General features: G+C 46.0%; 1 protein-coding gene across 1 annotated transcript; it reads left to right on the forward strand.

Annotated features, from left to right (window-relative positions):
- The first annotated feature begins 441 nt into the window (after positions 1-441).
- On the forward strand, positions 442-1,209 carry LOC114610538 (60S ribosomal protein L17-like). The gene is made up of 2 exons (XM_028755137.1): positions 442-598; positions 812-1,209. The coding sequence occupies exons 1-2, from the start codon at positions 442-444 to the stop codon at positions 1,207-1,209; spliced, it is 555 nt and encodes a 184-aa protein (XP_028610970.1).
- The last annotated feature ends 12,503 nt before the right edge of the window (positions 1,210-13,712 follow it).

Below are 13,712 nucleotides of genomic sequence, written 5' to 3' on the forward strand. Positions count from 1 at the left end.
GTGGGTGATGGGCTAGAAGGAAGGTTACAGCATTTAAGAATCATCATTAAAAGTAGAGTTTGAAAAATCAAAAAGACTACAGAGGTGGGAGATGAAGAAGAAGAAGAAGAAGAGAAGGAGAAGGAGAAGGGGAGGAGGAGGAGGAGGAGGAAGAGGAGGAGGAGGAGGAGGAAGAGAAGGAGAAGGAGAAGGAGAAGGAGAAGGAGAAGGAGAAGGAGAAGGAGAAGGAGAAGGAGAAGGAGAAGGAGAAGGAGAAGGAGAAGAAGAAGAGAACCATACCTTTGGAGTCAGAGTTCAAGAAAGGCAGAATGTTCAGCAACGGAGGTCAGCATGTCGGCTGCACAGCAGTCAGACAGCCGCACTGCACAAGGGGTGTTTGGAGAGCACATTAGAAAGCCTAGAGTGGCTCTTCCTGTAAGCAGTGAAAGGTGACTCGTCAAGATGGTTCACTACTCTCTTGACCCAGAAAATCCCACAAAATCTTGTAAATCACGAGGTTCAAACCTTCGTGTTCACTTTAAGAACACCCAGGAAACTGCCCAGGCCATCAAGGGCATGCACATCCACAAAGCTACCAAGTACCTGAAGGATGTCACTTTAAAAAAACAATGTGTTGGGCTGGAGAGATGGCTCAGCAGTTAAGAGCACTGGCTGTTCTTCCAGAGGTCCTGAGTTCAATTCCCAGCAACCACATGGTGGCTCACAACCATCTGTAATGCAAACTGATGCCTTCTTCTGGTGTGTCTGAAGACAGCTACAGTGTACTCATATAAATCAATTAAAAAAATTTTTAAAAAAATAAATAAAAAAATAAAAAAACAATGTGTGCCATTCCATCGGTATAATGGTGGGGTTGGTAGGTGCGCCCAGGCCAAACGGTGGGGCTGGACACAGGGACGGTGGCCAAAGAAGAGTGCAGAGTTTTTGCTGCACACGCTTAAAAACACAGAGAGTAATGCTGAACTTAAGGGTTTAGACGTAGATTCTCTAGTCATTGAACACATCCAGGTGAACAAGGCACCTAAGATGCACCGACGAACTTACAGAGCTCATGGCCGGATTAATCCGTACATGAGCTCCCCCTGCCACATTGAGATGATCCTCACTGAGAAGGAACAGATTGTTCCAAAGCCAGAAGAGGAGGTTGCACAGAAGAAAAAGATATCCCACAAGAAACTGAAGAAACAGAAGCTCATGGCATGGGAATAAATTCAGCATAAAATAAATGCAGATAAAAGTAAAAAAAAAAAAAAAGAAAGAAAAGAAAAGAAAAAGAAAGCCTTGAGTGTCAGGAAAAGCATGCCCAAGCCCTGGACAGCATTAGAAAGAAAATGATATTGCTAAAAGAGGGGCTGGGGACATAGCTCAGAGGATAAGCTTACCAGCTGCTCTTCCAGACATCCTGAGTTCAATTCCCAGCAACTATATGATAGCTCACAACCGTCAATAATGGGGTCAAATGCTTCCTCTGGAGTGAGGGCATGCATGCAAATAGAGAACTCATATACATAAAATACATACATAAATAAAGAAATGAAAAAGCTTCTCTTAGTTGTACATGCCTTTAATCCCAGCACTTGGGGCTGGTGGAGCTCTGTGAAGCAGAGGCTAGCTAGCGTGGTGATTGGCACAAAAAGTTCCAGGCCAGCTAGCCAGGGCTTTATAGTGAGATTCTGTATCCCAAATCAAAAGGGTATCTCTTGCTTTTCTTCCAAGTCTCTTTCTAAATATATATATTTATATTCTCTCTCTCTCTCTCTCTCTCTCTCTCTCTCTCTCTCTCTCTCTCTCTCTCTCTCTCTCTCTCTCTCTCTGTGTGTGTGTGTGTGTGTGTAGCCCTGGCTGGCCTAGAACTGTCTCTGTAGACCAGGCTGGCCTCAAACTCAGGGATCTGCCTGCCTTTGCTTTCCAAGTGCTGGGATGAAAGATGTTCATCACCATGACCTACCCCTAAATTACTTTTTAAAAATGATTTTATTTTTATTTCTGTCCGTGTCTGTGTGAGTGTATGCCATGTGTGTGCAAGTACCCAGAGGAGGTTGTCATTTCTCTGGAACTAGAGTTGTCAGGAACTTGTGAGCTGCCTGGCTGTGTGTTGTGGGTACTTGAGTCCTCTTCAAGAGCAGCAAATGCTGCTAACTCCGGAGCTGCCTCTGTAGCTTGTGTTTCTAAATCCCTTATCAACAAGACTGAGAACCCAAAAGAGGAAACCCCAAATTCCTTGGTCACACTGTCTCTGTCACCGAGTGCTAGGAATACAGGGTGAGCCACCAAGCCCGATTTTAGCTGAGGCCACTGAGGAACGCGTGCTCTCTGCGTGGCTGCCACGCTCCTTCAGTGTCTTTCCTGGAGATTAGTTTACATCATTAGTCTCTTTTCAGTCCAGGTTGGGGCACTTTGCCAGAATAACTCTCAGAACTGAGCATGCTCTGTGCATTCGATCCCAGACAGTTTGATGGGCCAAAAGCCACGCCCACAGCTCTTTCACGCTTTCTCCCCAGACTGGATATCAGATACCCGGCTTAACAAAAGGCTTATCAGGTTTTGTGGGACCACATAGTTAATCGCGCTAGGAACTTTTTTGTCCAATTGAACAGATCTGCAGCCCCGCCTTAATCCCCTCAGAGGTCACTTCAAACAGATATGATAGCCACACCTTTTGTTTAGTCTCTGCCCTAAAGCCATGTGGTAGACTGCAGAAATGGCTACCGGTTCTTCACGCCCCTTTGCATTGTGACTGTAACAGTGCTCACAGGAGTTGGAATCTGTTTCTCACTTTTCACTGAGTTTAGCCTGGTGGCTTGTTCTCCATTAGCTAAATAACAGAAGGGTTTGTCCAGGAGCCGGCGGCAGTGGCAGTAGTGGCACTCAGGAAGGCAGGAGCAGGCAGGTCTCTTGAGTTCCAGTTTAGCCTGGTCTACAGAGTTTCAACACAGGGTTATAGATAGAAACTCTGTCTTAAAACAAAACAAAATACAAACACAAACAAAAAATTATTTACAAAAACAAAAAAACCGCCGGGCAATGGTGGCGCACGCCTTTAATCCCAGCACTTGGGAGGCAGAGGCAGGCGGATTTCTGAGTTCGAGGCCAGCCTGGTCTACAGAGTGAGCTCCAGGACAGCCCCGGCTATACAGAGAAATCTTGTCTCGGAAAACCAAAAAAACCAAAAAAACAAAACCCCAAAACAAACAAACAAACAAAAAACCAAAAAACCAACCAAACCAAAGGCTTGTGTTTGTCTCATGGTGGGGAGGTCTGGTTCAGTTCCTAGTACTGGTCTGAGTTGGGGTGTTCTCTCCTACTGATCTCTCAAACCCATCTTGTGAAGACACCTGAGATACCTGTTGGAAGATGAGGAGCCAGATGGTTTCACTTTAATTTTTTCAAGGCTTTTGTTTTGTTTTTTGTTTGTTTTTGTTTTGTTTTGTTTTGTTTTGGTTTTTGGAGACAGGGTTTCTCTGTATAGCCCTGGCTGTCCTGGAACTCACTCTGTAGACCAGGCTGGCATCGAACTCAGAAATCCACCTGCCTCTACCTCCCAAGTGCTGGAATTAAAGGTGTGCGCCACCACCGCGGGGCCATCAAGGCTTACTTTTAATGGTGGTACTTTACCCTTCCTTTTAGCCCACCACCCACCAGAGGTAGTAGTCAAGAAAGGATTCAGGGAGGGGCAGGTAATGTGGTTGAGGGAGTAGATCTGTTTAAAAAGGTTCTTTGGAGCAACTCTTTCCCATCTGTGTTGTCTAGAAATCAGCAGTTCAGTTCACAGGCAACAGTGACAGCTCAATCCACTCGAAACTTGAAAACACCTCAAGGATATATCAGCAGTCCAGTTTGGTAGATAGCAAACACGAATCAGCACTACCCAGCAGAGACAGCCAGGCCTCAGCCTCCGCACAAGTCACGGAGAGAAGTTCTTGACTGTGCCTCTCTGAGCAAACACTCAAGACCAATAGGTGTTGCACCGCTAGCTCTATAAGCAAGCCAAGCTCAGCCCCTCCTGTCACCTTCCGTAGAGTTCTATTTATGCCCTCCAAACGTCATGTGTCCTCCATGGGTCAGCATGTGTGTCTGTCTCAGCTGACATCACTCTGCCAATCAGACCGGATCCACAGGAAAGGCAAAAATGCCAAGGCATGCCACTAGAAGTTTTTTGGTGCATTTCTCTCTATGTCGTCCGGGCAAATGTCAACTACGCATTGTCAGTTGGACCAGTACATGCGTGTTCTTAGCAAAGAATCCTTCATCACGTGTCCTTTCACGTGCTTGCGTTAGCAGAACATCCTCTTTCCTGTGTCTCCTCCAGCTAAACGTTCCTTCACGAGTCTGCCTTAGCCTTTCCACTTCAGGAAAACACTCTTCCATGTGTTTGCCCCAGCAGAACACCATCCGACACAACTGACTTTCCAAAGAACCCTTAAGTTTCCACTTCAAGATGGAGCAGCCATCTCAGTGATTCCAGCAAAGGCTTTCTCAGACTGCTCTTCAGGCCAACTGTGAAAGGCATGGAGAAGACTTTCAGATTGGAAAAAAAAAAAAAAAAAGGTATCGGAAAGCCGGGCAGTGGTGGCACACGCCTTAAATCCCAGCACTTGGGAGGCAGAGACAGGCAGATTTCTGAGTTCGAGGCCAGCCTGGTCTACAGAGTGAGTTCCAGTTCCAGGACAGCCAGGGCTACACAGAGAAACCCTGTCTCGAAAAACAAACAAACAAACAAAAAACCAAAAATCAACAACAACAACAAAAAAGACTTTCAGATCATTCTGAATCAGCCTCAGCTTAGTCCGAACCAAAAGCATCTTGCAGTCAATCAGTCATGAGACAAAAACTTGTTTTAAGTCCACATTTTGAGGTAGTTTGTCATGATGCAAAACTAATCAGCACAAGTGAGGTGGTATGGTTCAAGTATGCGTACCCTGAGGGTTCCATTTTTGAGGTGGACTTTGTGGTACAATGTAGGTTACAGAATCCCTGCACTTGGTCCTGGAGTGAGGGTGGGGGCAGGGAAGTAGAACTATGTGTTGGAGCTAGCCTGGACTACATAGTAGAAACCCTGTCTCAGAAAGGAAGGGAGGAAGGAAGGAAGGAAGGAAGGAAGGAAGGAAGGAAGGAAGGAAGGAAGGAAGGAAGGAAGGAAAGAAAGAAAAAAAGAAAGAAAGAAAGAAAGAAGAAAGAGTGAGTCTGGAGAGGTGGCTCTGCACTTCAGAGCTTATGTTGCTTTTTTCCCCCTCTGAGTGAGACAGGGTTTCTCTATGTAACTCTCACTATCCTGAAACTCACCCTGTAGATCAGGCTAACCTCAAACTCAGAGATCCTCCTGCCTTTGTCTCCTGAGTGCTGGGATTAAAGGCGTGTACCACCATGCCCGGAGCACTTGCTCTTGCAGAGGACCCAGGTTCAGTTCCCAGCACCTACATGGTGGCTCATAGCCATTTCTAACTCCCAGTCCAGGAGATCTGATACTCTCTTCTGACCACCATGGGCATACATGTTCTCTCCAAACATCACGTGTCCTCTCCTGTGTGGTGAACACACATGCAGGCAAAATACTCATGCACGTAAAGTATATCTAAAAAGAAAGTAAAGGAAATAAAAAGTTCATTTGCTGGAAGCTTGGCGCTTGGTTTATTAATGTTGGGATTGTAACCAGAGTTTAGGATAAAAGTGTTAGTTCCTACAGCCCTACTGGCTAGGCTTGGCCACCTGTGCTACACACTAATTAAAGAGCCAAGAAAAGGGGACAAGTATAGGATTAGATTTTTCAAAACCTACTTTAATAAAGGTTCTTAAACGCTTCAACCTCCCTTGTAGCCCACCAACCAAAGGTAGGGGAGGACGATTAATAGGACAAGGGGGACATGGGCTGTTTAGAAGCAGTTCCTTGTTGTCAGCAGTCCAGGCCACTCTAATGAGCAGCAGCAGCTTGATCCAGAAGAAACCTCGAGGCTCCACTGATCAGCATGAGTCCAAGGAAGAGGCAAGAAGCAGCTGGAAGGCCTCCAAAAGTTCTTTGGTGTGTTTCTGTTTACAAAGTCATGACAAACGAAGATTAGCGATGAAAGCAAGGCGAACCAATGCCAGAGTGTCGTCCACTGTTTGTTGCATTATACTCTCTGCTCCAGAAAAACACTGCATGCCCTTTCACCAGACAGCTTCCAGAAAAACACCATGTGTCTGTTCTTAGCAAAATATCTTCTCAATAAGACAGCTTCCAGTAAAACATCACATGACCCAACTGAGTTGCTAAAGAAACCAGAAATTTCTACTTTGAAAAAAAAGAAGAGCTGGGCTGTGGTGGCACACGCCTTTAACCCCAGCACTTGGGAGGCAGAAGCAGGCAGATTTCTGAGTTAGAGGCCAGCCTGGTCTACAGAGTGAGTTCCAGGACAGCCAGGACTACACAGAGAAACCCTGTCTCGAAAAACCAAAAGAAGAAGAAAAACCAAAAGGAGAAGAAGAAGAAGAAGAAGAAGAAGAAGGAGGAGGAGGAGGAGGAGGAGGAGGAGGAGGAAGAGGAGGGGAGGGGGAGGAGGAAGAGGAAGAGGAAGAGGAGGCAGGAAAGAGACTATGTACGCCGGGGAGAGGAGCAGATGAAAAGTCCAGTGGCTCCAAGTTTCTGGTATATAGTGAGAATTTTGGTTTCTTTAAAAAGTCAGTTATGTGAACATGTTTTTTATTTTTGGGGGGGTTATTTGTTTCTTTTGTTTTTTTGTTTTTTGAGACAGGGTTTCTCTGTATAGCCCTGGCTGTCCTGGAACTGGAACTCACTCTGTAGACCAGGCTGGCCTCAAACTCAGAAATCCGCCTGCCTCTGCCTCCCAAGTGCTGGGATTGGGATGTGGGGCTGCTTCAGGATTGTCCACTATGATCTTCTTGCGATTCAGCAGGGGTGTGAGCTTTACCACCCGCAGTTAGTTTATGTTTGGAATTCTGGAGACTCTTCAGAGGGTATAAATTCCAGAGCCCAGAGAGAACCTGAGGCAGTGGTTGCTGCTCCCCCTGATCAATGCTTGTCCCCAAGGCTGCAGCCCCCTGCTGCTGCTTGCCCCCTCTCCCCCAATGCTGGTCCCTGATGCTACTTTTGGTTTAGCTATTACTGGATTGCTGTTTTGTTGGATTGTTGGTTAGAGATATCCTGATGATAGAAATTCGACTTGCCCCAAGGCTCCTGATCTCCCCAATTGGCAGGAAGTAGTCTAAAGAGGTCTACTACTTCCCCCAACCTTCTTTCTCTCCTACGTAATATTGGGAGTTAGAAAGGGGTTGGGGTGAAATAAGGGTGGAGCAGGGTGATAGGTATAAGAACCCAATAAAGTAGCCCCTAAAAGTGTAACTATGATGGTGAGCATTAAGTTTAGAGGAAGAGTTTGGACAGGATAAGATGTATTCCGAGTTAAGCTGGGCGTGATGAAGGATGCATGTAATCCTAGCATTTGGGAAGCTAAGGCAGAGCAACACTGAGTTCAAGGCCAGCCTGTGCTACATAGTGAATGAAACAAGCAAGCAAACACCCCAGGAACAGAGCAGGTTTGGTCAAGGTATGGTCTGGTTCATCTTTTTCCCAGTTCTGATCTTTCAAGGTGGTTAGACAACGAAGGATGTAAAGGGTTTGGTTTTTTTTTTTCCATTCACTTATTTTGTGTATTTGCACCTGTAGCTCTGTTCTTGCCACAGTGTATTGTGGAGTGCAAAGACAACATATGGGAGTTGGTTCTTTCTCTGGGCTGATCCTATAGCTCAAACTCAGGCTGTCAGGCTTGGCAGCAAGAGCTTTAACCAGCTGAGTTAACTTGCTGACATTGTTTGTTATTTTGTTTTGAGATAGAGCCTCACTGCATAGCTCACTGTGCATGCCAAGGGTGTCTTTGAACTGGAAGAGACCCACCTGCCTCTGCCTCCAGAGTGCTGGGATTAGATGTGTGAACCGCCATGGTGGGTTTTATGTCGTCTGTAGATCAAACTTGGGGTTTCATGTATAGTATGTATTCTAAGTATTCTATGAACTGAGCCTTATCCTCCTAATCTCTCAATAAGGAGCTGTAATGGGCTGGGGGGGTGGGGTGGGGTAAACTGAGGCAATAAAGCACAAAAGCACAGTTGAGTGTCCTGGTACATGTTTATAGTCCCAGCACTGGGGAGCGGAGACAAGAGGATCCTGGCTCCTAATAGACTGGCCAACCTAGCCTAATGGACAAGCTCCAAGCCAATGGAAAAATCGCTATCCTATCTCAAAAACTATGGATGGCAATCTCCAGGAACACCACCAGGGGCCGCTCAGGTGTTGCCTGAGCTCAGGTCATGCCTTGCGTGCAGGAGGCCTTGGGCTCAATACAAAAGGTTATTGCTTCCATCCTCTAAGGGGAGAAGTCCATCTGGTTCGACTGAATGATCATGCCTGCTCCAGGGCACAGCCTTGCCTTCATAGATAATGGTTCAGTTGCCCTCATTTGGGGATGGTCTGTCCTGCTATGCTTTGTTCTTCCTGGGATCCAATGTGACTTTAATTTGAGGACAATCTCTGTTATCTCTGTTTCTTCTGCATTGTAGGGCAATGAGATAAGGCAGGTGGACAGACTCCTCTTCCTCCCTGGCCCGCCTGTGCAGAATCAAGCAGGAGTTGGAGTCAAAGTCTAGACAAAATGTTGGTGCAGAGGTGTTAGGCTTCCACGCTAATCGTAGTTACCTATGGCCTCAAGTTTGAGAACAAACAGCTTTTAGGTGCTTGTTACAGGAGGTTAGAAACAAGCTGGGGTCCAAAAGACACCCCCCCCAAACCCCCAGCTGAAGTGTAGTCACAAAGGCAAGACTTTTACCCTTATTCAGGAGGGTGCCCTGCTTCTCAGATCAGAAAAGCAAGCACATCTGGGCAGGAAGTACACTTGGTTTTTAGTCAAAGTAAGGTGTGGACTGTGCCTTCTCCTCATTGGATGGGCCCTGACCTCTTTTGCAAATGGCTAGTTTTAAAAGAGTCAGTGAAGAGACTGGCTGAAGAGATGAGGTAGCTCAGTGGTTAAGAGCACTTGGTTGCTCTTCCAGAGGATCGTGGTTCTGTTCCCAGCACTCGCACAACTGCTCAAAGTAGAATGAGTAAAAGAAAGAAGTAGGGAAGGTCATGACAGCTTCTAGGTATGGTGGAGGAAAAAATATATAAAGGGGAGAGAGCATAGACAGAGGCAGGGACATCTGGGAGAGTCCAAAGTGAACATGACCCCCACCCAGGCCATGTGAGGAGGATGAGGAAAGGGGAAAGCCAGACCAGGACAAGGCCAGGAATTTAGACCAAAAGAGGGTAGGTGGCCAAAATGGCTGGATTATATACGGAACAGCCTCTTAGGGAAGAGAAGCCCAGCCCCTGGGTTGGAGAGTTCAGGGTTAGAGGGGGATGTATGTCAGCCATACCCTGTAAAGGGTAGGGACTGAGGGATTTTGGGGAACCTAGTAGCTAGGTCTGCTGTGATATGTTAAATAGGTACCTCAGCCACCTGTCCTAGGATCTGAGACTTAACAGAAACCATCTGTGACTCTAAACCCAGGGGGGCCCACACCCTATTCTGGTCTTTGTGAGCACCAGGCATACATGTGGCACACAGACATACTTGCAAGGATAACATCCATGCTTAAGGCAGTAACATGTTTTTGAGATAGGATAGAGATTTTTCCATTGTCTGGGAGCTTGTCCATTAGACTAGGCCGGCCAGTCTATTAGGAGCCAGGATCCTCCTGTCTCTGCTCCCCAGTGCTGGGACTATAAACATGTTTTTGTTTCTTTTCTATTTTAAAAGAAACAAAAAAGTCAGGCAGTGGTTCACACCTTTAATCCCAGCATTTGGGAGGCAGAGGCAGGCAGATCTCTGAGTTGGAGGCTAGCCTGGTCTACAGTGTGAGTTCCAGGACAGCTAGGGCTACACAGAGAAACCCCGTCTCATAAACAAAAACAAACATACAACAACAAATCCCACCCATGATCAGAAAGTAAAATTAAATTAAATCGTTGCAAAGGAAAGTGAGAAGGGGTTGGCTCATTAATGCACAGAATGAAGCCGGGGCCTTTTTGTTTTACCGGTGGAAGATTTTAAACATTTGCAGAAAAGTCTTACTTGATGGAGGAGATAGAAAGATGTGAACTCTGTAGTAAACACAAGTTTTATAGTGTTGGATAGGAAAAAAAAAACCTTGTCCATCCAGAGTTTTTTGTAGACTCAATAGAAAGTCCTTAGGTGAACTTGGGGCATGCCCTCAGAAGGGGTTATAGAAGATTCTAGTCTATCTGGCTTCTTGTTTTGAGATCTTATCTCTTGACCCACACACATCTTCCATTCAGACACCATTAAGTTCTCACTAGAAGGAGTTGGGGATTTAGCTCAGTGGTAGAGCGCTTGCCTAGCAAGCGTGAGGACCTGGGTTCCCTGGGTTCGGTCCTTAGCTATGGAAAAACAAAAAAGCAAAAAGACAAAAAAAAATTTTTTTCTCACTAGAAGCTGAACAAGGTGCTGGGCAGTGGTGGCACACACCTTTAATCCCAGCACTTGGGAGGCAGACGCAGGCGGATTTCTGAGTTCGAGGCCAGCCTGGTCTACAGAGTGAGTTCCAGGACAGCCAGAGCTATACAGAGAAACCCTGTCTCGAAGAAAAAAAAAAAAGAAGAAGAAGAAGCTGAACAAGGCTGTCCTACCTTGAATTTTGAAACTCCAGAGCTATGAGGAAATTAGTGTTTTTTTTTTTTTTTTATACCTGACCTGCCTCAGGTATTTCATAACAATAATGAAATGTTTTGTTGTTGAGATTCGGACTCATCTGTGCCAGTTGGCTTCAAATTCACTCAAGAACTAAGAATGGTTTGTTGTTGTTGTTTTTTGTTTTTGTTTTGAGACATAGTTTCTCTTTGTAGCCCTGGCTGTCCTGGATGGAACTTGCTCTGCTGGCCTCAAATTTAGAGATCTGCCTACCTCTGTCTCCAGAGTGCTGGGATTAAAGGTGTGGGCCACTGCCTGGCTTCCTGGCTTCTTTGTTTTGTTTTTTTTTGAGACAGCGTTTCTCTGTGTAGCCCTGGCTGTCCTGGAACTCACTCTGTAGAGCAGGCTAGCCTCGAACTCTCCAACTCAGAAATCGACCTGCCTCTGCCTCTCAAGTGCTGGGATTAAAGGCGTGCACCACCAGCGCCTGGCTTTTGTTTCTTTTAAAATAGAGTCTCACTATGTAGTGCTGGCCACACCTCCTAAACCTACCCAAACAGCACCAGCAACTGGAGACCAGGTAAACACCTGAGCCTACTGAGGACATTCTCATTCAAACCACCACATGCCTAGGACTTTAGGATAATATTAAATCTGGGTTGTTTTGCAGTGTTATGTTTATGATAACTCGATGCCATCTGAACAATCTATGCTTCCAGTTCCTTCCTTAGGGAACAGAGAGTTTGACTTTTCAACTCTGAAAGTCTACAGATCATTAACTTCCTTGGATCACAGCTACACGCAGGACCAAGTATGCTTAACAACACACTTGAGAGCTGGAGAGATGGCTCAGTGGTTAAGATCACTGGCTGCTCTTCCAGAGGACCTGGGTTCCTAGCACCCACATGGGGGCTCACAACTGCCTATAACTCCAGATCCAGGAGATCTGACACCCTCATACAGATATACAGGCAAAACACTAACGCACAATAAATAAATAAAATAATTAAAAAAAATACTTAGAGTGGGTAGTGGTGCACAGAGAAACCCTGTCTCGGAAAAGAAAACAAAAATCATACTTGGAACCTTGGAACCAAGGTTAGGGTTAGGGTCAAGCTGACCTTGAACTCTTTCTTCCAGTTCAGATTGGCTGGGACTAAAGATGTCTGCTCTGAGCTGGTGATCCCTCCCTTCACAATCAGCTCATTTAACCTGATATCGATCAAAGTGCTTTGCTGAGGGTTTTACCACAGACCGTGTGAGGTAGGCATAGAGCCAGGACTCTTTCTGCTCTGTGTTCTAAGATGAAATAGGGAAAACAGTCTTGATCATTCATCCGTTATAAATGAACTTAATGAGAAACAGAGTAGTAATCACAAAGTTTACCACATATGAAAGGACTTTGACCAATTAAAAATAGCCCTAAGCTGATGAGGGACTTTCTGACCCAGCATTTGGTCCCTGAGTTGTTCTAGTCTCTACCCATGGCCCCCATAGTCTTTGTCCTGAGGAAGAGTGAGTGCTCCCTGTGGTCTTATTCCTAACTGCACGGATGGTCGGCATGGTCTGCAGACTGGAACCTGGGTCACATCTCAAGGCAATCAAGTGTCCTCTGTGGTGGACGGGAACTTGCTCTTCATCAAGGATGCCCACACCGAGGTGCGGAAGGATGACCCAGGAATGACGACCCGGGAATGACATCCTATTCCCTACAAGCCGTGTGTTCTCATCCACAAACTTTCACCACAGGAAACAACAAGGACTGAGACATCCTTGAGGTGAATTACATTCACCATCCCTAACCGATGTCCAAGGGCAAGCAGGGAATCGGCATTGAATTTGCATCAGCTGGCTGAGTGTGGTGGTGCATGCCTTTAGTCCTAGCAGATATAGGGGCTCTGTGAGTTCAAGGCCAGCCTCTTCAACATAGTTCCAGGACAACATAGAGAGACTCTGCCTCAAAAACAAACAAAACACCAAACAAAAGGAAAACAAAAAATCCTATGAAGGGTTGGTTGCTTATATACGTGTGTAAAACTTGATATTGGAGGTCAGATGTTGATGACAGATGTCTTCCTATATTATTCTCTACGTGTTTGCGATACCGCATCTCATTGAACCTAGAACTCTTTCATCTGGCAAGGTGTGCTGTCAGGGAGCCCCAGGGACCCTCCTGTCTTCACTTCTCCAGTACTTGATGTGTAAGTACACTCTACTGCCTGGCTTTTCGTGAAGCTGCTGAGGAACGGAACAGACACCGACCAAGCCATCTCTCTCCCCAGCCTCAATTTATTTGTTTGTTTCAGGGTCTTGCTCTGTTCCCAACTTGTCATATGGATGAACCTGAGCAGTGGGCAGTTTGTCCCTCTAATCATTTTGATGCTTCCAGACTTGTGACCTCACAGTCCCATAGCAGGTAGTCAGCTATATCCTGTGCTGCCAAATACCCTAGGGCCTAGAGTGCTGCTCACTGGAATAAAGCACTGTGTGACAGCCAACACTGGGCCCCACTCTGCCTCTGAGTCAACCATAGTTCGCATTCAACTACAGGGTATCCCCAAGAGGAGTCAGTCAGATTACAATGCCATTTGATACCTCTTGAAAGAAGAAGTCTGTAGGCTTATATTTTTCAAAACTTACTTTAATAATTGTACTTAAATGCTTTAACCTCCCTTCTAGCCCACCAGCCACCAGAAGTAGTGGAAAGTTAAGGTTCATAGGGCAAAGGAGGATGTGGACCTGTTTAGAAATTATTCTTTGGGATGAATCCAATCTGCGTTGTCAGGATCTCAGCAGTTCAGTTCACAGGGATCAGCAGTACTAGCTAGAGCCACTCACAAACACCACAGCAACAGCAGTTCGATCCAGAAGAAACCGCGAGGCTCTGCTAGTCAGCCCAAATCCAAGGAGCTGCCGGAACACCACCAGAAGAAGAAAGAGAGAAAGAGAGAAGAAAGAGAGAAAGAGAAAGTGAGAGAGAAAGAGAAAATGAGAGAGAGAGAGAGAGAGAGAGAGAGAGAGAGAGAGAGAGAGAGA

This window comes from Grammomys surdaster, unplaced genomic scaffold, assembly GCF_004785775.1.
Source record: "Grammomys surdaster isolate TR1022 unplaced genomic scaffold, NIH_TR_1.0 126048, whole genome shotgun sequence".
NCBI lineage: Eukaryota > Metazoa > Chordata > Mammalia > Rodentia > Muridae > Grammomys > Grammomys surdaster.